Source organism: Mytilus trossulus, chromosome 3, assembly GCF_036588685.1.
Source record: "Mytilus trossulus isolate FHL-02 chromosome 3, PNRI_Mtr1.1.1.hap1, whole genome shotgun sequence".
In the NCBI taxonomy this organism is placed as follows: domain Eukaryota; kingdom Metazoa; phylum Mollusca; class Bivalvia; order Mytilida; family Mytilidae; genus Mytilus; species Mytilus trossulus.
The window spans coordinates 20,184,595-20,212,362 of NC_086375.1; the positions used below are offsets into that span (position 1 = coordinate 20,184,595).

Below are 27,768 nucleotides of genomic sequence, written 5' to 3' on the forward strand. Positions count from 1 at the left end.
GTTCGTACCGGCAGACAAGGCAGCAAATAATGTAGTGGTGGTGTGACGCATATACTACACGAAAGTTCTTCAAAACGAAATAATAAATTCCTCTACATTCAGGTCAGTGCGCACCACAGAGAGTCAAATCGTTAACAAGCATACCACTGCCACTGCCCAGCTTAAAGCATCTTCCGAACATTTGAAAGTCCCTACCATGTACTGGTTACCGAAATTACACAAAAAACTATTTAAATTCCGTTTCATCTCCGCTTCGAGTAAGTGTTCTACTACTAATCTATCAGTGCTTCTAACCACCTCCCTTACTACTATCAAAGAACTGGTTATTAACTTTTGTAATAAAGCTTATGAAAATAATGGTATTAATTATTTTTGGAGTGTTAAAAATTCTTTAGAGGTTTTAGATAAAATACATGCTTTCAATGGTCCTTACAATTCTGTTGACAGTTATGATTTTTCTACTCTGTACACTACACTTCCACACAATCTTATAAAGAAAAAGTTTTTGTATTTGATAAAATGGTCTTTCGAAAAATCTCATTGTAATTTTATTTGCTGTAACTCGTTTAAGGCCTTTTTCTGTAACGAAAAAGGAAAGTATGCTAGATACACTTACTGGAAATGTGAGGATATGATTGAAGCTTTAAACTTTCTGCTTGATAACATTTATGTACGTTTTGGCGATAAAGTGTATCGTCAGGTAGTAGGTATTCCTATGGGCACCAACTGTGCCCCTTTAATAGCAGATTTATTTCTATATTGCTATGAATCTCAGTTTATGACCAAACTCAGTAAAGACCCATCATTGTTACATTTGGTTGATACATTCAAAAATACCTACCGTTATCTGGATGATATTTTTTCGTTGAATAATCCAGAGTTCTCTAAATATACTTCAGAAATTTACCCAAACGAACTTACTTTAACTAAATCTAACATAAACAGCAGCAGTTGTCCTTTTCTAGATTTAGACATTTCAATTTCAAACGGGAAACTTCACACTAAAATTTACGACAAAAGAGACGATTTTTCATTTCCTATTGTTAATTTTCCTTTTTTAGACGGCGATGTGCCTTTGGCTCCATCATACGGTGTTTATATATCGCAACTCGTTCGGTTTGCCCGTGTGTGTTCTGATGTCATAGATTTTAACGAACGTAATCAATGCATCACTGGTAAATTGTTGTGTCAGGGATTTCGATACCATAAATTACTTAAAACTTTTACTAAATTCTTTCATAGATACAAAGATTTGATTAGTAAATTTGGCTATACCTGTAGAAAGCTTATTAAAAATGGTATTTCTCATCCTAAATTTTATGGTAATATTGTACTTAAAGCGAGGAAATCACTATGTGATCCTTGTAAACTCATCGAACCTTTGAACAAACTTATAAGTAAGGGTTATCGTACCAATATTGTAATTAGATCTCTGAATATAGTTCATATTGGCACTTATATTGATTTTGTAATTAGCAAATTAAAACATAACTAAATTTCATTATCTTTTGAGGCGAGATGTATAGGGGACACAGCCACGTTAACTTTTATTTCTATAGAAGTCGCTCTTCACTATACTACTACCTGTCGATACATTTATTTTTGGCATTGCACAAGTCATGTCTTCTTTGACTATTAATGACGTTAAAATACTAAATCCCTGTGATGTGTTTTAGTCGATTTTAGTCTCTGATGCATGATTTTTTACTATTAATTGGTTTTGGCTTTTAACTAGCTGTCAGTAACTGCGAGTACTCTCAAATCGTATTTTCTTGTTAATTCGACCTGTTGATACTGTTTATAATGCTTTTTTGTCATTTTTTATTTATATGGATCTTGGCTGTATACCAGCTTTGATTATTTGTAATATCTTCAATTTTTCACTTATTCTTACAACATTTGTATAAACTTCAAGATTATAAAAACCGGATTTTTTCTAAAGTGAACATTGATTGGTTAAATATTTCTCAGTGTGTTTGAATTTAATTGATAGCCTTTTGGTCATGACTGTTTGTCTCTAATATTCAATTAACTGTGCATTTGTATTCAGATATCGCAGATCAAATTTATTCGTTCTTTGTGTAATCATACGTTTTTTGATTGAGTTAAGTCTGCTAATTGATATTTTATCGTATGTTTTTATATGTTGTGATGTTATGCTATTGTTTCAGAAAAAGGGAGAAGGGCTGGGCCCATTAAAACGTTTAATCCCGCTGCAAATGTTTGCACCTGTCCTAAGTCAGGAATCTGATGTACAGTAGTTGTCGTTTGTTTATGTAATATATACGTGTTTCTCGTTTCTCGTTTTGTTTATATAGATTAGACCGTTGGTTTTCCCGTTTGAATGGTTTTACACTAGTAATTTTGGGGCCCTTTATAGCTTGTTGTTCGGTGTGAGCCAAGGCTCCGTGTTGGAGGCCGTACTTTAACCTATAATGGTTTAATTTTTTAATTGTTATTTGGATGGAGAGTTGTCTCATTGGCACTCACACCACATCTTCCTATATCTATCTTGGTCAGCACCTCACAATGAACATTCGTGCCATGTTTAGTTTCTTTCTATTCAGTAGTTCTCTAAAAGAAATCATTTGTATGTATTGTCTCCAGGGTCCTATTGTTAAACAAAGTCCCCCAATGGCACCCATCTTGGATGATGGATTAGCTAGCCTACAAATAACAACACTTGGTCAGCACCTTATAAAGAATATGCATGCATTGTTTTTTTTCTTCTATTCAATGGTTCTCTAGAAGGAGTTAAAAATGTAACCAGATGCTCCGCAGGGCGTAGCTTTATACGACCGCAGAGGTTGAACTCTGAACGGTTGGGGCAAGTATGGACAGAACATTCAAGCTGGATTCAACTGTAAATTTGGATTGTGATTAAATAGTTGACACAACATAGGTTTCTGACACAGAATGAATGTGTTCTAATGAACTTAAAATTTTTATTTTCTCTTAGAGCAATTCACTATGCTGTTGAATATTAATCCTCTCAAAAAAAATGTTTGAAGAAATTTTCTTTTTATTTATGAAATTTCAAATGAGAAAATTGAACCCATTTTTTTTAATCACATCCCCCTTTCCATTATTCCAAAACTAATCTCAATTAAAATTTCTAATGGAGTTTGCAACAATAACTACTCATTTAAATACATCATAAAATATTAAGATGTAAAAAAAAACTGCTTGTTATCACTGAATGGTAAAGATTATTTTAATTTATCAGTTGGTAGTAAAAAGTGAATATACATTGTATATTGTATATAACAAAGATTTAAGTTGATTCTGGACAAAGAAAGATAACTCCAATTACAAAAAATTCTTGCTATTGCACAATATTGTGCAATTAGATATTTCTTGCTTACTATTCTGGACAAAGAAAGGTGACTTTAATAAAAAAAAAAATTGCTATTTCACAATATTGTGCAATTAGATATTTCTTGAAATTGGGCAATACTGTGCAATTGAAAAGACTTGCTATTGCACAATACTTAAAAATAATAATTTTAGATCCTGATTTGGACCAACTTGAAAACTGGGCCCATAATCAAAAATCTAAGTACATGTTTGGATTCAGCATATCAAAGAACCCCAAGATTTCAATTTTTGTTAAAATCAAACTAAGTTTAATTTTGGACCCTTTGGACTTTAATGTAGACCAATTTGAAAACAGGACCAAAAATGAAGAATCTACATACACAGTTAGATTTGGCTTATCAAAGAACCCCATTTATTCAATTTTTGATGAAATCAAACAAAGTTTAATTTTGGACCCCGATTTTGACCAACTTGAAAACTGGGCCAATAATCAAGAATCTAAGTACATTTTTAGATTCAGCATATCAAAGAACCCAACCCATTCATTTTTTGTCAAAATCAAACTAAATTTAATTTTGGACCCTTTGGACCTTAATGTAGACCAATTTGAAAACGGGACCAAAAGTTAAGAATCTACATACATAGTTAGATTCGGCATATCAAAGAACCCCAATTATTCAATTTTGATGAAATCAAACAAAGTTTAATTTTGGACCCTTTGGGCCCCTTATTCTGTTGGGACCAAAACTCCCAAAATCAATACCAACCTTCCTTTTATGGTCATAAACCTTGTGTTTAAATTTCATAGATTTCTATTTACTTATACTAACGTTATGGTGCGAAAACCAAGAAAAATGCTTATTTGGATCCCTTTTTGGCCCCTAATTCCTAAACTGTTGGGACCTTAACTCCCAAAATCAATACCAACCTTCCTTTTGTGGTCATAAACATTGTGTTTAAATTTCATTGATTTCTATTTACTTAAACTAAAGTTATTGTGCAAAAACCAAGAATAATGCTTATTTGGGCCCTTTTTTGGCCCCTAATTCCTAAACTGATGAAACCAAAACTCCCAAAATCAATCCCAACCTTTCTTTTGTGGTCATAAACCTTGTGTCAAAATTTCATAGATTTCTATTAACTTAAACTAAAGTTATAGTGTGAAAACCAAGAAAATGCTTATTTGGGCCCTTTTTGGCCCCTAATTCCTAAAATGTTGGGACCAAAACTCCCAAAATCAATACCAACCTTCATTTTGTGGTCATAAACCTTGTGTTAAAATTTCAAAGATTTCTATTCACTTTTACTAAAGTTAGAGTGCGAAAACTAAAAGTATTCGGACGACGACGACGCCAACGTGATGGCAATATACGACGAAATTTTTTTCAAATTTTGAGGTCGTATAAAAAGTTAATAACAAGGAACACAACAGACAACGACAAACAATAATGGACGCCAAGTGATGAGAAAAGCACCCTTTGAGTCAAGTGAGCTAAGGAGTGTTATCATCCTGTAACCCCTCCCCTTAATCGGCCACTGCCTAAGTTGTTTTACATCCTCTTACTTTTTTCTATGGTGGTAAGTTGTCACTCGTACCACATGCATTCACTCATTTATATATATCATATACAACTGGAAATGAAATTAAAAGGTGTTGTTTGTGCAATATACAAAAAAGTAAAATCAAAAAAATACTGAACTCTGAGGAAAATACAAAAGGAAAGTTATTCCCTAATCAAATGGCAAAATCAAAAGTTCAGACACATCAAACAAATGGATACAAGTTACAACTGTCATATTCTTGACTTGGTACAGGCATTTTCTGATGTAGAAATTGATGGATTAAACCTGGTTTTATAGCTACATAATGTAGCTAAACCTTTCACTTGTATGACAAGTTACTTTATTACAATATTCAATAATAAAACTTACAGGAACTTTAGTTGGAAACTTTGATCTAATACCAATAACTTCTTCTTTACGAATGGCTGAAAAATAAAGATACAGCATCTGTAATGAATTTATTCTTCAAAATAAATAGGAAACATTCCACTAAAATGTCAAACTAGCTGCTTGCTGTTTAACACAGCATTATTGGAACCTTTTTTTTTCTTTTTTATTAAATGGCAATAAACTCTCAACATAGGGTCAACTCATCAGTCAAATGAAAAATCTAAGGTTTATATTCACTGTAAAAGTTATTAATTACACACACTGAAAAGTTTCACCTGGTTGATGTTAAATGTCTGTAATAATATGAGTATCACATATTCTAGATGTTGATAAAAATGAGGTCACAGTCGTAATTTCCTGTCAATATGCACATCAACATAGTATGTTATTATTATCTACAAAGTTTCATAAAATTCTGTTGTGTGTAATCAGAGGAGTTGAGATGACAAACTGTTGCAGTAGTATATTGAGGCAAATAAGTTCAAAGGGGTGTTACTCGATGCTCAGCAGGGCGCAGCTTTATACGACCGCAGAGGTCGAACCCTGAACAGTTGGGGCAAGTATGGACACAACATTCAAGCTTGATACAACTCTGAATTTGGATTGTGATTAAATAGTTGACACAGCATAGTTTTCTGACACAGAATGAATGTGGTCTAATATTAGAACTTAAAAATATTTAATTTACCTATTATGGTCCAATATCCAAAATGTAAATAAATTTTGGACCCCAATTTGGACCAACTTAAAAATTGGGCCCATAATCAAAAATCTAAATACATGTTTAGATTCAGCATATCAATGAACCCCAAGAAATCGTTTTTCGTTAAAATCAAACTAAGTTTTATTTTGGACCCTTTAGACCATAATGTAGACCAATTTTAAATGGGACCCAAAATTAAAGATCTAAATACACAGTTAGATTCGGCATATAAAAGAACCTCAATTATTCATTTTTTTATGAAATCAAACAAAGTTTAATTATGGACCCCTTGGACCTCATGTGGACCAATGCAAAAAACGGGGACCAAATTCCAACAACTTAATACACAGTTAGATTCAGCATATTCAATTAAGAACCCCAAGAATTCAAGAATAAAACCCCATTGAAATTGGTCAAGAAATAAGCAATTTATACAAAGTATTAAATAAGTATTGTTTTAGGCCCCTAATTCCTAAATAGTTTGGGCCATCACCTCTAAAATCAATCCCAACCTTCCTTTTTTGAAATGGAACCTTGAGGTACAATTTCAGAAAGATCCATACACTTACACACAAGTTATGTCTCCATACAAGAAAAATACTTATGTTGACCCCTTTTGGGCCCCTTGTTCCTAAACTGTTAGGACAAAAACCTCCAAAATCAATCCCAACCTTCCTTTAGTGGTTGTAAACCTGATGTTAAAATTTTATTGATTTTCTATTCACTTATACTAAAGTTGTTATCCAGAAACCATCAGTCTTTGGACAAAGCTGACGACCACGACGACGTGATACCAATATACGACCAAATATTTTTTCATTTTTGCAGTGGAATAACAATTGAACAAAATTTCATGTTGATATGCACATCTACATAGTATGTCCTTCTTATCTAATCAGATGCTCCGCAGGGTGCTGCTTTATATGACTGCAGAGGTCAAACTCTGAACAGTTAGGGCAAGTATGGACACAACATTCAAGCAGCATAAAGCTTGGAATTTAGATTGTGTAAATAGTTGACACAGCATAGGTTTCTAACACAGAATAAAAGTGTCTAATGAACTTTAAATTTTTTTTTTGCTTTTGAGCAATTCACTATATTGTTGAATATTAATCCCCTGAAAAACTAGAGGCTCTAAAGAGCCTGTGTCGCTCACCTTGGTATATGTGAATTAAACAAAGGAACCAGACAGTTCATGACAAAATTGTGTTTAGGTGATTGTAATGTAATGTTTGTACATCTTACTTTACTGAACATTCTTGCTGCTTACAATTATCTCTATCTATAATGAACTTGTCCGTGTAGTTTCAGTGGAAAATGTTAGTAAAAATTTACAAATTTTATGAAAATTGTTAACAATTGATTAAAAAGGACAATAACTTCTGAGGGGTTCAATTGACCATTTTGGTCATTTTGACTTATTTTTGAGTCTTAAATTGCTGTACATTATTGCTGTTTACAGTTTATTTCTATCTATAATAATATTCAAGATAATAACCCAAAACAGCAAAATTTCCTTAAAATTACCAATTTAGGGGCAGCAACCTAACAACAAGTTGTCCGATTCATCTTAAACTTTCAGGGCAGATAGATCTTGACCAGATAAACAATTTAACCCCTTGTTAGATTTGCTCTAAATGCTTTTGGTTTTTTATTTGCATTTATAAAACCTGCATTTTACCCCTATGTTCTATTTTTTGCCGAAGAGGTCATCTTGGTTGGTTAGCCCGGTCACAAAACACAATTTTCAAACTAGATAGCCTTATGATTCTGGCTATGTTTGGTAAAATTTGGCCCAGTAGTTTCAGAGGAGAAGATTTTTGTGAAAGTTAACTAAGATTTACGAAAAATGGTTAAAAGTTTACTATCAAGGGCAATAACTCCTAAAGGGGTCAACTGACCATTTTGGTCCTGTTGACTTATTTGTAAATCTTACTTTGCTGAACTTTTTTGCTGTTTACAGTTTATCTCCATCTATAATAATATTCAAGATAATAACCAAAAACAGTAAAATTTCCTTAAAATTACCAATTTAGGGGCAGCAACCCTGTTGGGTTTTCTGATTCATCTGAAAATTTCAGGACAGATAGAACTTGACCTGATAAACAATTTTACCCATATCAGATTTGCTCTAAATGCTTTGGTTTTTGAGTTATAAGCCAAAAACTGCATTTTACCCCTATGTTCTATTTTTAGCCATGGCGGCCATCTTGGTTTGTTGGCCGGGTCAAAAAAACACAAATTTTAAACTAGATACATCAATGATGATTGTGGCCAAGTTTGGTTTAATTTGGCCCAGTAGTTATAGAGGAGAAGATTTTTGTAAAAGTTAACGACGACGGACGACGACAGACGACGGACGACGGACGCCAAGTGATGAGAAAAGTTCACTTGGCCTTTTAGGAAAAATTAGAAAAATTGTACCCCTCCCCACACATTCTTATTCCCCTGACCTCCCCCCCCCCCTCCCCACACATTCTTATTCCCCTGACCTCCCCCCCCCCCCCCCCCCCCCCACACACACCAATTTTTTTTCACCTACTCCTTTCCGGTATTTCAAATATAATCTCAATTCAAATTTCTAACGGAGTTAATTAGCAACAATAACTATTTTTTAAATACATCATAAAATATTAAAATATAAAATGTCATACAGTCATGCCTCATGGTTAAAATTAATATTAATATTAATTAATAGTAACTTCTAAAAAAATTACTGCTAATCATCTCAAGACAATCATCATTTCTTAATACATAATTTTCAAGCAGTGTAAGGGAGGTAATTTATTTATGAATATTTCGGATAATAGGTATCCTTCCTTAGTAAGATTCTGATGTTAAATGAATCATATTTTAGTCTTCTTAGATTAAACTATTACTCGTAACAATCCAGCGCCCTTGTGGGGGAAAATCTTTGACTATTATTCAGATGTTTTATATATGTTTGGGCATGTATCATATTTTCCCTCCGGTTTATATGATCCGTTCATCCTATATATTGACTCTTAAAATTCAAGAGTTAATCTAAAAATGAGGGTACTTTCTCTAAAAATGAGGGTGCTTTTTATATGGCCTTCCAAATACCGTTTCGATCCCTAACATCACTGAAGAGACATTTATTGTCGAAATCCGGATATGGTGTACTAAAGAAATATTGACACCGAATGTTTGTGGCACAACATCCTGTCCACAAGTTAACAATTTTTTTTTTCTGTGACGTATTAAATTTATAATAAGATCCATTTTGTTACAACCTGTGATCAATTTTATTTGGCAATCGCCAATGGCAGTCAGCAGGGTTAAAGAACATCAGTTGTTCGACCTGTAAGTCAAATGCGTTTTGTTTAAATATACTTTTTCACTCTTTTGGTCTTTTGGAAAATGTTGTTTGTGCTGTTTTTAGACCCTTCTACAACGAAATTTGTTTGACATGCACACGTATAAAAATTGCGGTTTTTATCCAACGCAGTCATAGGTTTGAACGTAGTTTTCAATTTAGACTCGTTTATATTTTTTGTTTGGGCATGTATCATATTTTCCCTCCGGTTTATATGATCCGTTCATCCTATATATTGACTCTTAAAATTCAAGAGTTAATCTAAAAATGAGGGTACTTTCTCTAAAAATGAGGGTGCTTTTTATATGGCCTTCCAAATACCGTTTCGATCCCTAACATCACTGAAGAGACATTTATTGTCGAAATCCGGATATGGTGTACTAAAGAAATATTGACACCGAATGTTTGTGGCACAACATCCTGTCCACAAGTTAACAATTTTTTTTTTCTGTGACGTATTAAATTTATAATAAGATCCATTTTGTTACAACCTGTGATCAATTTTATTTGGCAATCGCCAATGGCAGTCAGCAGGGTTAAAGAACATCAGTTGTTCGACCTGTAAGTCAAATGCGTTTTGTTTAAATATACTTTTTCACTCTTTTGGTCTTTTGGAAAATGTTGTTTGTGCTGTTTTTAGACCCTTCTACAACGAAATTTGTTTGACATGCACACGTATAAAAATTGCGGTTTTTATCCAACGCAGTCATAGGTTTGAACGTAGTTTTCAATTTAGACTCGTTTATATATATATATATATATACTAGAACACACCCGCGAAATCGCGGGCATTCAGAGCGTATTTGAAAGGATGTAAAGTATTGTAGGAAGAATTTTGTAAAAGATTTAATGCCTTGAGAATTTCAGGAAAAGTATCAAAAGTCATAGGTACTTGGGGACAGGAAAATGTTTTTTTAACCCTCCTCCTTTATTTCCAAAATTCCCATTTCTTGTTTTCTATCAATTTCATTATGAAGATACATTTAGTGTACATGTATTATGAACATTCCAGTCAGGAGCCTGTAATTCAGTGGTTCAGTGATATTTGGTTTTCGTTAATTTTTTGTACATAAATAAGGCTGTTAGTTTCCTCATTTGAATTGTTTTACATTGTCATTTCGTGGCCTTTTATATCAGTATCGGCTTTTGATTATATTGAAGGCCGTAAGGTGACCTTTAAATGTTAATTTCGGTGTCATTTTGGTCTCTTGTGGAGAGCTGTCTCATTGGCATTTATACCACATCTTCTTTTTTTTTGTAAAACATTAAGTGACTTGAGAATTTCAGAAAAGGTATCAAAAGTCATAGGTAATTTGGGACAGGATAATTGTTTTTCTAGCCCGACTCCTCCTTTTTCCACAAGAAAATCCTTCTTTTTTGTTTGTTTGTTCTCTATTAATTTTAATGACACATGAATAATTTTAGCGCTTATCTGTATATTATGAACATTCATTAAAGGGGGGTCGGGGCAGAGACGGATTTAGGCCCCCCTTTCGGGAAAATAATTTGTTGCTTATAATAGGGAATCACTGAAGCATGACCGGAGCGGGCCCCTCTTAGGCATCCCGAAATTCGAAAAAAGAAATCCCGGATCCCGAAATGGTCAATCCTGAAATTTCGATCTTAAAAAACATCCGTTCCAGACGTCCCGAAAGAGTATTTTCTTTTTACAGTCAATTCTCAGTTTAATAATTGATCCACAGCGGTCATTGATATATACTCTCTATTAAATAAACCCTGTGACTGCCGGGGATAGTAAACTTGAAAATGATATCAGACAGAAAATACACTTTATTCGTAGTATATGTATTTGTTTCAAAGTAAAAAGAAAAACGCAAACCGGAGGTCTAATCTGACTTAAATTTCGTCACATGACGGATATAAGACAGAAAATACACTGTATTCGGAGTATTAATGTATGTTCAAAGTATACAGAAAAACGTCCAATGACGGATATAAGCGGAAATACACTGTATTCGTAGTATTAATGTATGTTCAAAGTATACAGAAAAACGCAAACCGAAAGTCTAATCTGACTTAAAATTTCGCCCAATGACGGAAACATATCCGGACGTCTTTTTTTCTCGTTTTTCACTCAAAATAACTCAATCTGAATAATCATATGAATGGATGACAAATGCGATTATGTACTGTACCAGTAGGACACAGAGGCATGATGATTAATTTATTGTGGAAAGAAAGAGAAGCGACACCCAAAATGAGGTCTTCTCGTTTAATAGTATAGATTGTTTCAAAGTAAAAAGAAAAACGCAAACCGGAGGTCTAATCTGACTTAAATTTCGTCCAATGACAGATATGAGACAGAAAATACACTGTATTCGTAGTATTAATGAATGTTCAAAGTATACAGAAAAACGTCCAATGACGGATATAAGACACTGTATTCGTAGTATTAATGTATGTTCAAAGTATACAGAAAAACGCAAACCGGAAGTCTAATCTGACTTAAAATTTTGCCCAATGACGGAAACATATCCGGACATTTTTTTTCTCGTTTTTCACCCAAAATAACTCAATCTGAATAATCATATGAATAGATGACAAATACGATTATGTACTGTACCAATAGGACACAGAGGCATGATGATTAATTTATTGTGGAAAGAAGAGAAGCGACACCCAAAATGAGGTCTTCTCGTTTAATAGTATAGATATATACTGTATCTTACATTAATTTGTAGGATCCTTTACTATAGATAATTTAGCTGATCTGTAACAATAACATCTCCATGCCTTATATATAATGTACTGTAGTAGGCCACTCGATTAAAACTGACGAAGAAAGGTAACACACCGCCAGCGAAAGCTCTATTATTTGGAGAGCCCAGGTGGTCGTGTGGTCTAGCGGGACAGCTGCAGTGCAGGCGATTTGGTGTCACGATATCACAGTAGCATGGGTAAAGCAAATTAACAGATCTAACATTGTTGGGTTGATGTTTAGACGAGTTGTATATATATAAATATAAACAAGTATAAATTGAAAACTACGTTCAAACCTATGATTGTGTTGGATAAAAACCCCAATTTTTATATGTTTGCATGTAAAACAAATTTCATTGTAGAAGGGTCTAAATACAGCACAAAAGTGAAAAAGTATATTTAAACAAAACGCATTTGACTAACAGGTCAAACAACTGATATTCTTTAACCCTGCTGACTGCCATTGGTGATTGGGAAATCAAATAAAATTGTTCACAAAAGATGCAACAAAATGGATCTTAATATAAATTTAATACTAAAGTCTAAACAGAAAACGATAAACTTGTGGCCAAGATGTTATGCCACAAACATGAGGTGTCAATATTTTTTTTGTACACCAGATCCGGATTTCGACAATGTCTCTTCAGTGATGTTAGGGATAGAAACGGTATTTGGAAGGCCATATAATTTACCGGTATATAATTTACCCTCAATTTAAGATACTCTTGAATTTTAAGAGTCAATATAGGATGAACGGATCATATAAACCCGGAAAATATGACACAAGCCCAAACGAAAAAATATAAACAAGTCTAAATTGAAAACGACATTCAAACCTATGATTGGGTTGGATAAAAACTGCAATTTTTATACATGTATATTTCTTTGTAGAATGGTCTTATGTATATAACTCGTCTTAACAACAACCCAACAATGTTAGATTTGTAAATTTGCTTTCCCAAATTTTTTGTTCTTCCCTCGCCGGGATTCGAACCCATGCTACTGAGATATAGTGACACCAAATCAACTGCACTATATACAGCGCAGACCACATCATCACCTGGGGCTTCATTCAGTTAACCCAAAACTCAATCCCAGCTTCCCCTTTGTTATATGGAACCTTGTGGTACAATGTCAGAGAGATCCATACAGTTACAAGTTACACACAAGTAATTGTCCTGAAACTAGAAAAATGCTTTTTTTTTGCCCCTTTTATGGCCCTTAATTCCTAGACTGTTTGCCCCATAACCCTTAAAATATATCCCAACTTTTCACTTATGGTATTAAACATAGTGGTACAATTTCAGAGCAATTGAAATACTTATACACCAACTTATTGTTCTGAAATTAGATAGGGGGGGGGGGGGGGGGGGGGGAATTAGAGGGGTCCTGATCCCGAAATCCTTGGCTTAAAAATACGAAATCCTGAGGTCATGAATTTAAATATATTCAAATTCGGACATCCTGAAATTCGGGGTACAATGATTTCCTGAGAAATACAAGAACAACGTACTATCCAAAAAAAAACATGTATATATCCTCTTAATGGTGTTATACTGCTTCAATTAGTGTAACAGCATACAATTATAAGGTTTAAGGCGTTCATAATTAATAGTACACACAATCTTTAGAAAAACGATTTGTATATCTTGTATACAAATTCCTTGTTGAAAACAATATTGTGGATGTTATATTTTGTATACAAGACATATAAATCAAATTCTTGAAGTAAAATGCACTTTTATTGAGTAAAAATGAGTAATATCTATAATTAATATTCTTTAATATTGTTAAAAGTAGTATAACACCATAAAAAAGTAGAATAACACCATAAAAAAATCTTGTTATTGGGATATATCAGTTTGTTTTGGGGATATTGTAAAGGTTTTTGTATTTCTCAGGAAATCGTGGTGTACCGGAATCCGGGGCCTTAAAAACACACAATCCCGGAGTCATGATAAAGGTCCAATCCCCCCTCAATAATAAGAACTTGTATAAATTCTGATATAGGACAAAGTATATCTATATGCAATTTTTCATGAAATTGTAATAACTAATCTTGCAGTTTTGTCCAATTCTTCAAATATCGCAATGAATAATGAATGCAAGCAATAATTTCTATATTTACAGAATTATCATAACAGCAGATCCAACTATAATTAAATATTGTTGACCTGTCATGTATAGTTGCAGAGGAACAGAACTCTTCTTGAAAAATAATCTTCACCATGTGCACTGGTGTGGGAAATACAAAATGTAAGATTAATAAAGGAACAATGACTGTATAAGACAAGCATATAATTATAAACATGAATTACACATTGGCATACCACCTCTGCCTTAAACAAGCTGCATTAAGTAGTGAGGTGTTCATAGTGATTTCAATGAGTAACTGCTTGTACTGAACCAACATGCTGAATCAGCAAGCTAAGAAGGTACATGTAACAAGTCTGCAGAAAGTCATTATACAGATCTATACATTACTTAAATCATGGAAAACTACTATAAGATCTAAGCTTTTTCTCTTAAAGCATTTATTAAATGCAGCTAGTTAGGCATAGAAGCTGTAAATAAATCTGTTATTACCCTTTGGTTTGACGCACAATCAAGATGTGCCAAGTTATTGAGAGTTACTATACACATCAGTTTACCAATAGTTGCCTGTTGGTTATATGTTTATGAAATTTTCTTTGCATTAATATTTCTCTAAATAACTACAAGTCATAGGTCCTTGATCATTACATGTCCATGCCTCCAAATCTTGTTATGCCAAACAGATTTACCTACTTTTAGTTTCTGTAATGTTCCTCTTCCTGTTTGGTGACTACTTAAGAGGGATTATATTGAGTGAGTAATAGCTCACAGTATATCTTGTTCCACTAGCTCTTGCTTGAAAAGGTGTATTATCACTTTATGTATATATAGAACTTAGAATAAGCATTTGAAATATATTATGATTCAAGATTCACAGCAAAGTTGAAATTTATTGTTGAAAAAATATGTATCCACCCAACATTTGCCCAACTTCCACTTTTAGTTAATTTTTGTTTCATGTATTTATTAATAAAGTTGTGCTTATATAAGTGTGGCTACATCAAATGTGTATTTGATTTGTTTTTCTTATTATATTTACAATGTACTGTTATTGTTACAAGTGTCACTCGTAACAGTAACAGTACATTGTACATGTATCTTCTTGTAATGACTTGTCCCTTATTTTCTTACAACCAATTTTTTTCTGTGAAATATATAGATTACTATATACTGAGGAACTTTGATTTCATTTGTGAGAAGCCTAGTAATTTTTATCTGCTTAGTCCACACAGGTTGAATGTGAGGCAGACTTAGTAACAACTAGAGCACACCCGTGATATCGCGGGTCCGTGACTGAATTAAAGTATATAACTATGCGCAAGCCTTATTTTAGTATTAGTATTGTCATCTGATAAGATCATGCCGATTTTAAGATACACAGTTTTCTCTGCTTTCAAATCTTTCTGTTTGAACCCGTCGAACTGGAACTTATCAATTATTTGCGATATTAATTATTTGGAAACGTGACAAAATGTCCTGGAATGGGCCGGGTATTTTTAATCAACAAATTTGTCCCATATTAGTTATGAATAAAGTTGAATGCTTTGATTCGCTGTTTAACGTCATACCCGCTGACAAATTGAAAACTTTACCTATACGCCTTATTTTTAGTCCAGATTTTTAGTTTTACGGTATTATTAACCTCTTAGAAAGTCTTACTGATTAAAATACTACAATAGGTAACAATTTGACAATTTAGTAGTGTCAACCCTGTGATTATGACCCGTGTATATAGCATATTAATCCTGAATACACCGTTTGGTGGTGCGCCTGTCAGATGCGGAACGTACAGATAAGGTTATAGGTAACAGGTGAATATACTATTGGTATCGGTATCGGACTCGACCCGGAACTTTTTAATTATTGGCAATATTGATTACGTGGAAAACAAAAGGACCTGGAATGATGTAATTTTTGATCTACACCTTTGTACTATATTAGTTGTATATAAAGTTGAATTCTTTGATTCGTCGATTTTACGTGATGACGGCTGACAAATTGGACCTCGTCTTTTTAGTATTATAGATAGATGTTTTGAGACAATGTCTGCTTGTTTTGTTTAAACTGCAACACAAGTAACTTCACCAAATATGTATTTTCTGTAGCACCTGTAACTCATAAACAAATACATGTATTTTGGGTATCAGCAACTAAGAACTTTAAGCAGATCTATGAAGTCAAACCTACAGTCCTTCATGATTTGGACAATGTTTGATCAACATCCAAAACAAGGCCTTTTTACAGTGACTGATCTATTTTTTCATGGAGTCTTTTTAATTTTATTTGACTTTATCCCATCAATGAAAGACAAAATGTGTATGTCAATGAATTCTGACTGCAAATACATAGTTGCAGTATAAAGATATATCTGTCAGAGTGAGTCACCTACATGTACAATCACTAGTTCAATAGATATAAGGTCATTGTCAAATAAAAAATTTTGTTTATTAAACTATCAGTACATGGACTGTAGGAGACATTATCTGCACTGCAATAATAACAATCTGTATATCTGATCAACCTGATACAAAGTGAGTCAATTACCTCAGAACTTTCAAACCTCACAATGTTTATTCTGACCAAAAACAATTTGTACAACTTTCTGTATAATCATGATAGTAGAAAAACAAAGAACATGGCACAACAACATTAAATGTACAGTGCAAAGATATACATCTCAAAGTAATGCCTTCTACATGGAGTAAAAGAAAAATGACAAAAGAATCTCTCACCTCAGACATAAATAAGTACGAATCTGCTTTTGGCTCATAGAGGTCTAAATCTGTAGGCTTCAAGATTTGTCTCCCTTTAATTTAAGACAAATTATTACTCCAACAAGTCGATTAATGTTGAGCAAGAATTGACACAAGTCAATAAGTTACTAAAATTGGTCATCTATAAGACCCATACATATTTATAAAATATCAGGCATCTACATGAAATTATGACAACATTGAATGACAATGCTTTATAGATATAGGAAGAATCTAGATGTGGTATGAGTGCCAATGAGAGAACTCTCCATCCAAGTAACAATTCATAAAAGTAAACCATTATACAATGTAGGTCAGGTACGGCCTTCAACACAGAGCTTTGGCTCACACTGAACAGCAAGCTATAAAGGGCCCCAAAATTACTAATAATTACCATTCAAATAGGGAAATCAACAGTTTAATCTATATAAATATGAGAACCAAGAAACATGTATGAACTATACATAAACAGAAGACAACCACTGTACATCAAATTTGTCTGATTATAGAAAAATGCATGACAGGCTAAAACAAGGTGCTCCGCAGGGCACAGCTTTATATGACTGCAGTGGTCGCACACTGAACACCTGGGGCAAATTTGGTCACAATATTCAAGCTTGATACTGTCTGAGTTTGGATTGTGATCATATTTTTGACATAATATAGGATTTGGTCACAAAATAAATGTGGTCAAAGATCTAACAAATCTATTGCACAATACTGTGCAATTGAAGATTTCTACTTAAAGCTTTTGAAAACAAGCAGTGTAAGGGAGGTTATCAAGTAATCAAACATATAAATAACAGTATTCTTTAAATTCTAATTGCATTACCTCCCTTACACTGCTTTTAAATTGTCTAAATTGTCCTTTAACCAGAAAAAACCTTTTTTTCCTCAGATTTGCTTAATGATTTGAGCCATAACCCCCTATGACCATCTCTTTGTATTATGGAATCTTGTGGTATAATTTCAGAGAGATTTGTACACTTAAACACAAGTTATTGACCTAAAACTACAAAAATGATTATTTGTGCTTTTTTTTGGCCCCTCACTTATTGAAACCTTGCTTCCTCCCTTGGAACAAGAACCCAAAATATTAATTCCAGCCTTTCCTTTGTAGTAAGAAACCTTGCAGTATAATTTCAGAGAGATCCATACAATAAACCCAAGTTATTGTCTGTAAACTAGAAAAATGCTTCTCTTTGGCCCCTTATTCCTAAATGTTCAGGGATATTCCCAAACTGAATCATAGGCTCCCCTTCATTATATAGAACCTTGTTGTACAATGTCAGAGAGATCCATACAGTTATGCACAAGTTATTGTCCCAAAACTACAAATGCATGTTTTGAACCCTTTTTTACCCTTAATTCCTAGACTGTTAGCCCAATAACCCTTAAAATAAATCCCAAATCTTCTACTTTATGGTATGAACATAGTGGTAAAATATCGGAGCAATTGAAATACTTATTCACAACTAATAATATTGTCCTGAAACTAGATAAATGCTTGTTATCGGCCCCTTTGGGCCCCTTATTCCTAAACCGTTAGGCCATAACCTAACCATTCTATTTACTTACATGTATACTAAAGTTATTATCCCACAACCATCCGTCTTCGGACGACAACTATGTTATACATGTACCAATATAGGACCAATTTTTTTATTTTTTTGCGGTCGTATAAAAACGGAGATAATGTTTATTTACTTTACAATGCAACCATCTATAACCACACAATATGAGGAAAATAATGTTATCATTGTTATGTTAGGAAAAATGTTCAATTAGATACTTAAATATAGATAGCTGAAGGTCTTTGTTAACTCTCAGACAGGTTAATGATGTCACAGGTGGAGCACTTTGGCCACCAATTAATATATATATATATGTTACAGTGAATTTGTATAATCAGTGATTATGTAGAATCCCTGAAATTTTCAGGGATTATGTAGAATCACTGGTCTCTTTAGGTATTATATATATTCACTAAAATTTTCAGGGATGATGTATAATCACCAGAAAAAGTGTCAGGGATTATACATAATAACTGCAATGGCGAAATTGTTTTATTTATGAATAAAAGTCAAATAAGTAATACTACAAACTCATATTAGAACAGCATTACATTGTCATGACTGTATAAAAATAAATTGTAAAAATGTTCAGTACAAAATATCAAAATGATAACCATTTTTTTTGGAATGTGAGGCACAATATGTTAAAATGTTAAACACAATATATATATTAAAAGAATATGCTTCACATCTGTTTTTATCACATTATCCACATTTAAGAAAACAGATTTACCTCACATATATCGAATCAGATTGTATGACCCGCCTAAATTAAAGTGTTCAGTAAAAACATCTCCAAGTACCCCCCAAAACGGGAATAAGCAACCTCGTTTTTGCTGGTTTTAGCAAGGTACAATGTTTTTTGGCCATGTGATATCCTTTTTCAGAATTTTGGTGAACTGTGGCATTGCTATAAGATTGAATATTACCCCTAATGACTGCTTCCTCTAAATTGTTCTAATTGTCAATTCTAAGGTTTTTTTTTATAAATTTAGATGCGTAAGTTCTCTCTGTTTGAATTTCTTGTTCTTTTGAACAAACAAAAAAAACAAACAAAAAAACAGATGTTCCATAATCTTTTCGCCATTTGTTTTACATGTACCACAAATACCATGCTCTGTTGATTTACAAATAGAACATGAATATCCATATGCATGTGAAGTTGGCTTTAAATAAACAAACAATACATGTATATTATGTTATATTGCTATAAAGGGAATCTCGAAACCATGTGTTGGTTATATCTTTAAAATCATCTTCTGTGTTTAAAAGCAAAATTATTTCATCTGGCAAGGAATATGAAAGTAATAAATTATAATATTTATTTTGTTTTCTTTATCAAACAAAGAACCCTTAAGTTATACATGATCCCTGAAATTATATTAGGGAATTTGTAGAATAATTATTAAAATTTTCAGTGATTATGTAGAATCACTGGTCATTTTCAGGGATTATATATAATTACTAATTATTTCAGTGATTCTACATATATTCCCTGAAAAATCAGGGATTCTACATAATCCCTGATTATACAAATTCACTGTAACATATATATATAATATAAACATAAACAAGACTGTCATTTTTTTTTTTACTTAAATGAGTCTGAAAATGAAAACACATTTTTATTTTAAATACTTTTTTTTTTACTTATTTCTATATTCAAAGTCAAAAACAAAAAATACAACTTGTAATGTTTATGTCTGAGGTCTGACGGGCACTGGCTTGAATGGAATTCTTTGCAAAATAATTCAGATAGACTTTGGCAAATAAAATTGAGAAAGGAAATGGTGAATATGTCAAAGCGACAACCACCCGACCATAGAGCAAACAACAGCCGAAGGCAACCAATGGGTCTTCAATGTAGCGAGAATTCCCGCACCCGTAGGTGTCCTTCAGATGGCCCCTAAAAATATGCATAATAGTACAGTGATAATGGACGTCATACTAAACTCCGAATTATACACAAGAAACTAAATTTTAAAATCATACAAGACTAACAAAGGCCAGAGGCTCCTGACTTGGGACAGGCGCAAAATTGCGGCGGGGTTAAACATGTTTATGAGATCTCAACCCTCCCCTATACCTCTAGCCAATGTAGAAAAGTAAAAGAATAACAATACGCACATTAAAATTCAGTTCAAGAGAAGTCCGAGTCCGATGCCAAAAGATGTAACAAAAGAAAATAAATAAAATGACAATAATACATAAATAACCAGATGTTCCGCAGGGCGTAGCTTTATACGACCGCAGAGGTTGAACCCTGAACGGTTGGGGCAAGTATGGACACAACATTCAAGCTGGATTCAACTCTAAATTTGGATTGTGATTAAATAGTTGACACAGCATAGGTTTCTGACACAGAATAAATGTGTTCTAATGAACTTAAAAATTTTGTTTTCTCTTAGAGCAATTCACTATGCTGTTGAATATTAATCCTCTCAAAAAAATGTTTGACGAAATTTTCTTTTTATTTATGAAATTTCAAATGAGAAAAATTGAACCCAATTTTTGTAATCACATCCCCCTTTCCATTATTCCAAAACTAATCTCAATTAAAATTTCTAATGGAGTTTGCAACAATAACTACTCATTTAAATGCATCATAAAATATTAAGATGTAAAAAAAATGCTTGTTATCACTGAATGGTAAAGATTATTTTAATTTATCAGTTGGTAGTAAAAAGTGAACATACATTGTATATTGTATATAACAAAGATTTAAGTTGATTCTGGACAAAGAAAGATAACTCTAATTAAAAACAAATCTTGCTATTGCACAATATTTTGCAATTAGATATTTCTTGCTTACTATTCTGGACAAAGAAAGATAACTCTAATTAAAAAAAAAATTTGCTATTTCACAATATTGTGCAATTAGATATTTCTTGCCATTGTGCAATACTTTGTAATTGAAAAGACTTGCTATTTCACAATACTTAATATAATAATTTTAGATCCCGATTTGGACCAACATGAAAACTGGGCCAAAAATCAAGAATCTAAGTACATTTTTAGATTCAGCATATCAAAGAACCCAACCAATTCATTTTTTGTCAAAATCAAACTAAGTTTAATTTTGGACCCTTTGGACCTTAATGTAGACCAATAAGAAAACGGGACCAAAAGTTAAGAATCTACATACACAGTTAGATTTGGCATATCAAAGAACCCCCTATTACTCAATTTTGATGAAATCAAACAAAGTTTAATTTTGGACACTTTGGTCCCCTTATTCCTAAACTGTTGGAACCAAAACTCCCAAAATCAATACCAACCTTCCTTTTATTGTCATAAACCTTGTGTTTAAATTTCATAGATTTCTTTTTACTTATACTAACATTATGGTGCGAAAACCAAGAAAAATGCTTATTTGGGTCCCTTTATGGCCCCTTATTCCTAAACTGTTGGGACCTAAACTCCCAAAATCAATACCAACCTTCCTTTAGTGGTCATAAATATTGTGTTTAAATTTCATTGATTTCTATTTACTTAAACTAAAGTTATTGTGCGAAAACCAAGAATAATGCTTATTTGGGCCCTTTTTTGGCCCCTAATTCCTAAACTGTTGAAACCAAAACTCCAAAAATCAATCCCAACCTTTCTTTTGTGGTCATAAACCTTGTGTCAAAATTTCATAGATTTCTATTCACATAAACTAAAGTTATAGTGCGAAAACCAAGAAAATGCTTATTTGGGCCCTTTTTGGCCCCTAATTCCTAAAATGTTGGGACCAAAACTCCCAAAATCAATACAAACCTTCCTTTTGTGGTCATAAACCTTGTGTTAAAATTTCATAGATTTCTATTTACTTTTACTAAAGTTAGAGTGCGAAAACTAAAAGTATTCGGACGCCGCCGACGACGATGCAGACGACGACGCCAACGTGATAGCAATATACGACGAAAAAATTTTCAAATTTTGCAGCGTATAACAACAGACTACTAGCAGTTTACTGACATGCCAGCTTCAAACCTCAATTAAACTGATTGAAAGATTATGCCTTCATCATATGAATATCAGGTACAATCCCTCCCGTTAGGGGTTTAGTATCATACTATCATAAAATATATGAGATGAACATAACCCATGTCATGCCAACAACTGTTTTTTAGAAATAAATGTGTTTAGTTCCGATGCAAAGACCCTATCAGTGAATCAATGTTAAAGCCAAAATATGCAATCTTTAATGACCTGACAACAGTATCGTAACTATATCCCCTTTTAATAAGTCTATTTAAAGGTTTTGTTAGTTTCTGAGGAGAATACTGACATTTTTGTGCTTTATAAAGAATATTTCCATAAAAAATTGGATGTGAAATACCTGAACGTATAAGATGTCTGCATGTTGAGTTATATTTACGAATTATTTCCTTATACCAGTGATAAAATTTAGTAAATGTTTTGACCAGTTTGTAATATCGAAAACCCTGGTGTAATAATTTTTCAGTAATACATAAATTTCTCTCGCTAAAATCTAATACGTTGTTACATACACGAGCGAATCGTACAAGTTGAGATATATAAACACCATAAGATGGTGACAAGGGAACTTCACCATCTAAAAATGGATAATTAACAATAGGAAATGAAAAATCATCTCTTTTATCATAAATTTTTGTATTAAGCTTCCCATTTGTGATATAGATATCAAGATCGAGGAAAGGGCAGTGGTCATTGTTATCATTAGCTTTATTTAAAGTAAGTTCTACAGGATAAATTTCTTTAGTATACATACTGAAGTCGTCATTATTGAGAGCCAATATATCATCCAAATATCTAAAAGTATTTTTAAATTTTTGTATCAAATGTTGTTTTGATGGGTCTTTGCTAATTTTAGTCATAAATTGTAACTCATAACAATACAAAAACAGGTCTGCAATAAGACTTGCACAGTTAGTATGCAACACCACAAAATTGGGACTACTGGTAGTCAAAAAGATCACTGGAAAATATATATAGGACATATTTAAAATAAATAGTTCCCACACATAGGTTTAAATATAAAACTATGTGAAATATATTTAGGTAATCTAGGTATCCTTATCAAATGAAAGATAAAAAGCTAGGCCTGGTGAACTTTGTAGAACCCTTTGTATACTTGATCTGCTACTGGTAGTCATTTTAACAGTAAATCTAACCTAATCATAATGAAATGTTTATGTCATGTTGTTATTAATGTTATGCTCTTCATGGGCCCTTTAATTTGGAAAATAAAATGTTGTATTGTATTGTATTGTATAATCACAAAAATACCTGATCATACCTCATTTGGTGTTTTTTGGACATGTACCTTATTGGTGTTCATAGAAAAGTGAAAAAGGAAAAGCACAAAGTTTTCAATATCAAAGTCCTTGGTCAGGTTATACACAAACACATGACAAATGTCCTTTGCCTTTAGAAGCTAGCTTTAAAAAACCCAGCAAAGATCAAATTGTCAAGTCAAGGTTTGAGCTGGCTTGGTATTAAATTTTTAATTTCCCATTGCATTTGATTGATTTGATGGTTGCAATTGATTGTTGGTGTTTCAAAGTCAATATTAGCAATCAAACCATATCATGGTTGCATGCCCATTCATGTAATTAATAGCGAAAGAGATGACACTTCCATGAGAAAAACACTTTGGCAGTAAAACTTGTAATCCTATTTAAATAATAAGATCAAAGTCTAATGCCCCTTCCATGAGCAGGTTTATAATTGGATAGCAAGTGATATTGTAGATGGACCACCCAGTCTCTGAAGCAGCATCCCAGTTAAGGTGAAAACATTATCAAATGCAGAAATACTAGTACTGTACTGACTAACAGGACTAATGAACAAAATTACAGTGTTTTTGGTTTGTGAGCTTTGGAGCAAAGACATGCTTGAATCTTTCTTGGAAATAGGTTCACTCCCTCCACTTTATTATGTAATGATCAATATGGTAAGAAAGTTATTGAACCTTTAAATATCATTCTATGGGAGGCCATAAATCCATCCTATTCTATGAACAAACCTAACCAGGAATCATGGATAGGAAACATTAATGCTTTAGAATATTCAGCTGTCAACTTTCATTCAATCTTAATTTATCTTCATTGTTATTTTATTTGATGTTTGATTGTATGTTTACCCACAAATGTTTTGTAGCTGTTTCTATTTGAAATATGTGAACATGATCAGGATTTGTGGTTGACATGTATCTTTTTTAGTTTATCCCAATCTAGAGCATTTGTCTGGAAAAATTGATAGTAAATATAAAACTAGTCCTACATCATGTACATGTATATGCAGCTGAATTCCAATAATTAAGTTCTGCACAAGTCACATTATATATTCTCTATTCTGCATACCATACAGACCCTCACCAGTCCATTTTGAGGTAATGATTTCTTTGTTTAGTACAAATTACAATTCACTAATATTCACCATTATCAGTCAGAGCTTAGACATAAATAAGTCTGAATCTGCTTTTGACTTATAGAGGTCTAAATTTGTAAGTTTTAGGATTTGTCTCTCTTTAATGCAAGAAAAAATACGACTTAAATAAGTCAAATTTTGTAAAGCAAGAAATGATTGACTAGAATCAAAAAGTTGCAAGTATTGACTCCTACAAGTCGATAAGTTACCAAAATTGGTCAACATCAAGACCCGCGCATATTTATAAAAAGGTCATGCATCTAAATCAAATAATGACAACATTGAAAGCCAATGCCTTGTCTTCTAAAGAAAAATATGAATGAGAGTCTAAAAAATCGGGGATCATGTTAATTAACCTTACAATGCAACCACCTGGATCCACACTTAATGAGGTAAAACATCTGTGTTTAGTAAGGATGTTCAATTAGATAATTAAATATAGATAGATCAAGCCCTTGTGAACTCTCAGACAGGTTTTTACTGTCATAGGTGGTGTAGTTTGGCCACCAAGTCAAGTTAAGTTTTTTCATCAACATAAATAGACCTAAACAAGTCTGTCATTTTGTGACTTAGATAAGTCTAAAATTGAAAACACATTTTTATACAGAATACATGTTTTGACTTCTTTAAGTCAAAAACAGAAATAGACTTGTTTATGTCTGAGCTCTGACTGATTATCAGAAATTCAACAAAATATTTGACAAAGCCCATGGGGGTTTCGCATGCAAGATGGCTGTCATAGTCCTAAAACCTTCAAGGAGGCCTGCAAATACATTTAAATGTTGTTTTTTGGCTTCTTCATACTTTTATAAGCCTAAGTCTGTAAAATTAATTGTTTTGTTTAAATTGTGGACAAAATTGCTCTTTTAAAAATTCAATTTGGGAGCCTCCATGTGGGAAATCCAATGCAACTAGTAACAGTTGGCAGGTATGTCATGTATGTACACAGGCACTAGACGTTCTGTCAATAGTATAAAAATATTGGCAATGGGAAGTGAATAGTGTCCATATATCTCTATATTATATATATATATGGACACTATTTTCTTCCCATTGCCAATATTTTTATACTATTGACAGAACGTCTAGTGCCAGTGGTATGTACAATATGTACTCAAAGTTAAGGAAACTTGTAAAAACTTCATATTTGACTTTAATTTAATGACCTCGAATGATTTTTAATGGCATGATTGGTAGAATTTGGGATAGTCAAATGACATTGATTTTACATTCTCAATGACATGTATCACACATGTATTTATATAATGTTCAATATATTTAACTTTTTTGCACATTTTCATTGATTTTTCAGAAGGTCCAATTTGGGTCCTTAAATACCTATACTGTTTTTACATGTATTAGGTCACAGCACAGGCACTAGACTTTCTGTCAAAACTAATAAAATATTGGCAATGGGAAGAATAGAATAGAGGGGGAGGACAGGGGTAAGGGAGACAGGGAGAAAGGGGGTAGGAGAAAGGAGAAAGGAGAGGAAGGCTGGGAGAAAGGAGAAAAAGTTGGAGCAGGGATGTATATAAGTCCTTGGTTGGAGAAAAAAATAAAATATGAAAAAATAAAATATCTCTCTTTTTTCCGGTAAATTAAAAAAAATACAATAAGGAGAAGAGGGGTAGGAGAAAGGAGAAGAGGGGTGGGAGAAGGGAGAAGAGGGTAGGAGAAATGAGAAGAGGGGTGGGAGAAGGGAGAAGGGTACCTCCCTGTCCCCCCCCCCCCTCAGAATAGATACAAGATACATAAATACATGTCTCTGAATAGACACTGTCTTATAACATGCTTGATGGTGTTAACATTCCTTGAAATGAAAATCAAGATTTATATATTTGAAAATGGCCAACTAATCGATAAGCATGTCTTCTCTTTGTTTTTGTTTTTTCTCGTACTCTAAATAGTCCTAAATGTACCTGTTATTTAAAGTACAGTCATAACAGTGGAAGACTTTGTCATTTATACTCGATTTAATAGGCATTATTATATTTTGTTGTATCATGTACTTACAAAAACTCTTTCTCTGTTTGAATGTTTTAGCCCCCTCGGCCGTATTATACTGCCTTTCAGGCATGTTACCACTAATATTGTGTGTATTAAACTGCGAACACTTTTCAATCTGTCATCAGCTGGTTATGACGTAAAACCCAAGGTTCAGAGAATAGTTGTCATTTGGTATTAGGATACGCCGATGAATCAGTGGGAAAGCCACGGATCGATTCTGCGCCTCCTTCCATATGACGTAACGGCCAGAAAATCAAGGGTGACAATCGCGATTTTTCATAGAGGGCGACACTATCGCGCCATCGCGGCAATTTGTTTACATCGTGTACGTGTGATTTTTCGAGAAATTTATCATTAAAGACAATTAAACTTGTGTCATTTCATCATCAATAAGTTATATAGGTAAGTTTTACAGGTGACCATGCTATTTTTTCTTCTTAGAAGATTTTATTTTACAAGAAACGAACATCTAAAAATGGCAAGTGACGTTGTTAATTTGGGGATAAAAATATGGCGGGTGTTTTCCCCTTCTGAAAATAACTGACACATTTGCATCCTATTGGCTATTTAAATATAAAATGACCAAAAATAGTATCTATGATGATAGGAGTCCCTAAATATTTGCATAAATACCCATCACTCCGTGTCAAATTGTAACTGAGGCTGCGAAAAGGAAGCACACAAATCGACGCCATTTTTCAACAGATTAAGGTTTCTGAGCTCACGAAATCCTAGTATCATTACTTTTAATGGTTAGTAGAAAGATATTAATACTATCCATAACATGATTTATTGATCTGATCGGGTTATGGCTACATGTTTGCCTCTTTTCGATTCTTAAATCCAGTAAATTTCCGTAGACCACATGTAAATAAACGCCCCTTTTCCAGCGTAAGACTTCAATTT

At 33.0% G+C, this 27,768-nt stretch overlaps 1 protein-coding gene across 1 annotated transcript in view; it reads right to left on the reverse strand.

Annotated features, from left to right (window-relative positions):
• The window catches only part of LOC134710337 (microtubule-associated proteins 1A/1B light chain 3C-like), a 45,898-nt gene extending 18,861 nt beyond the window's left edge, over nt 1-27,037 (reverse strand). The window contains exons 1-2 of the mRNA XM_063570666.1: nt 26,869-27,037; nt 5,251-5,306 (exon numbers count right to left, since the gene is read on the reverse strand). Coding sequence (XP_063426736.1) covers nt 5,251-5,306; nt 26,869-26,932 — 120 coding nt within the window. The 5' untranslated portion in view covers nt 26,933-27,037. The remainder of the gene's footprint in view (nt 1-5,250; nt 5,307-26,868) is intronic.
• Between the last annotated feature and the right edge of the window lie 731 nt (nt 27,038-27,768).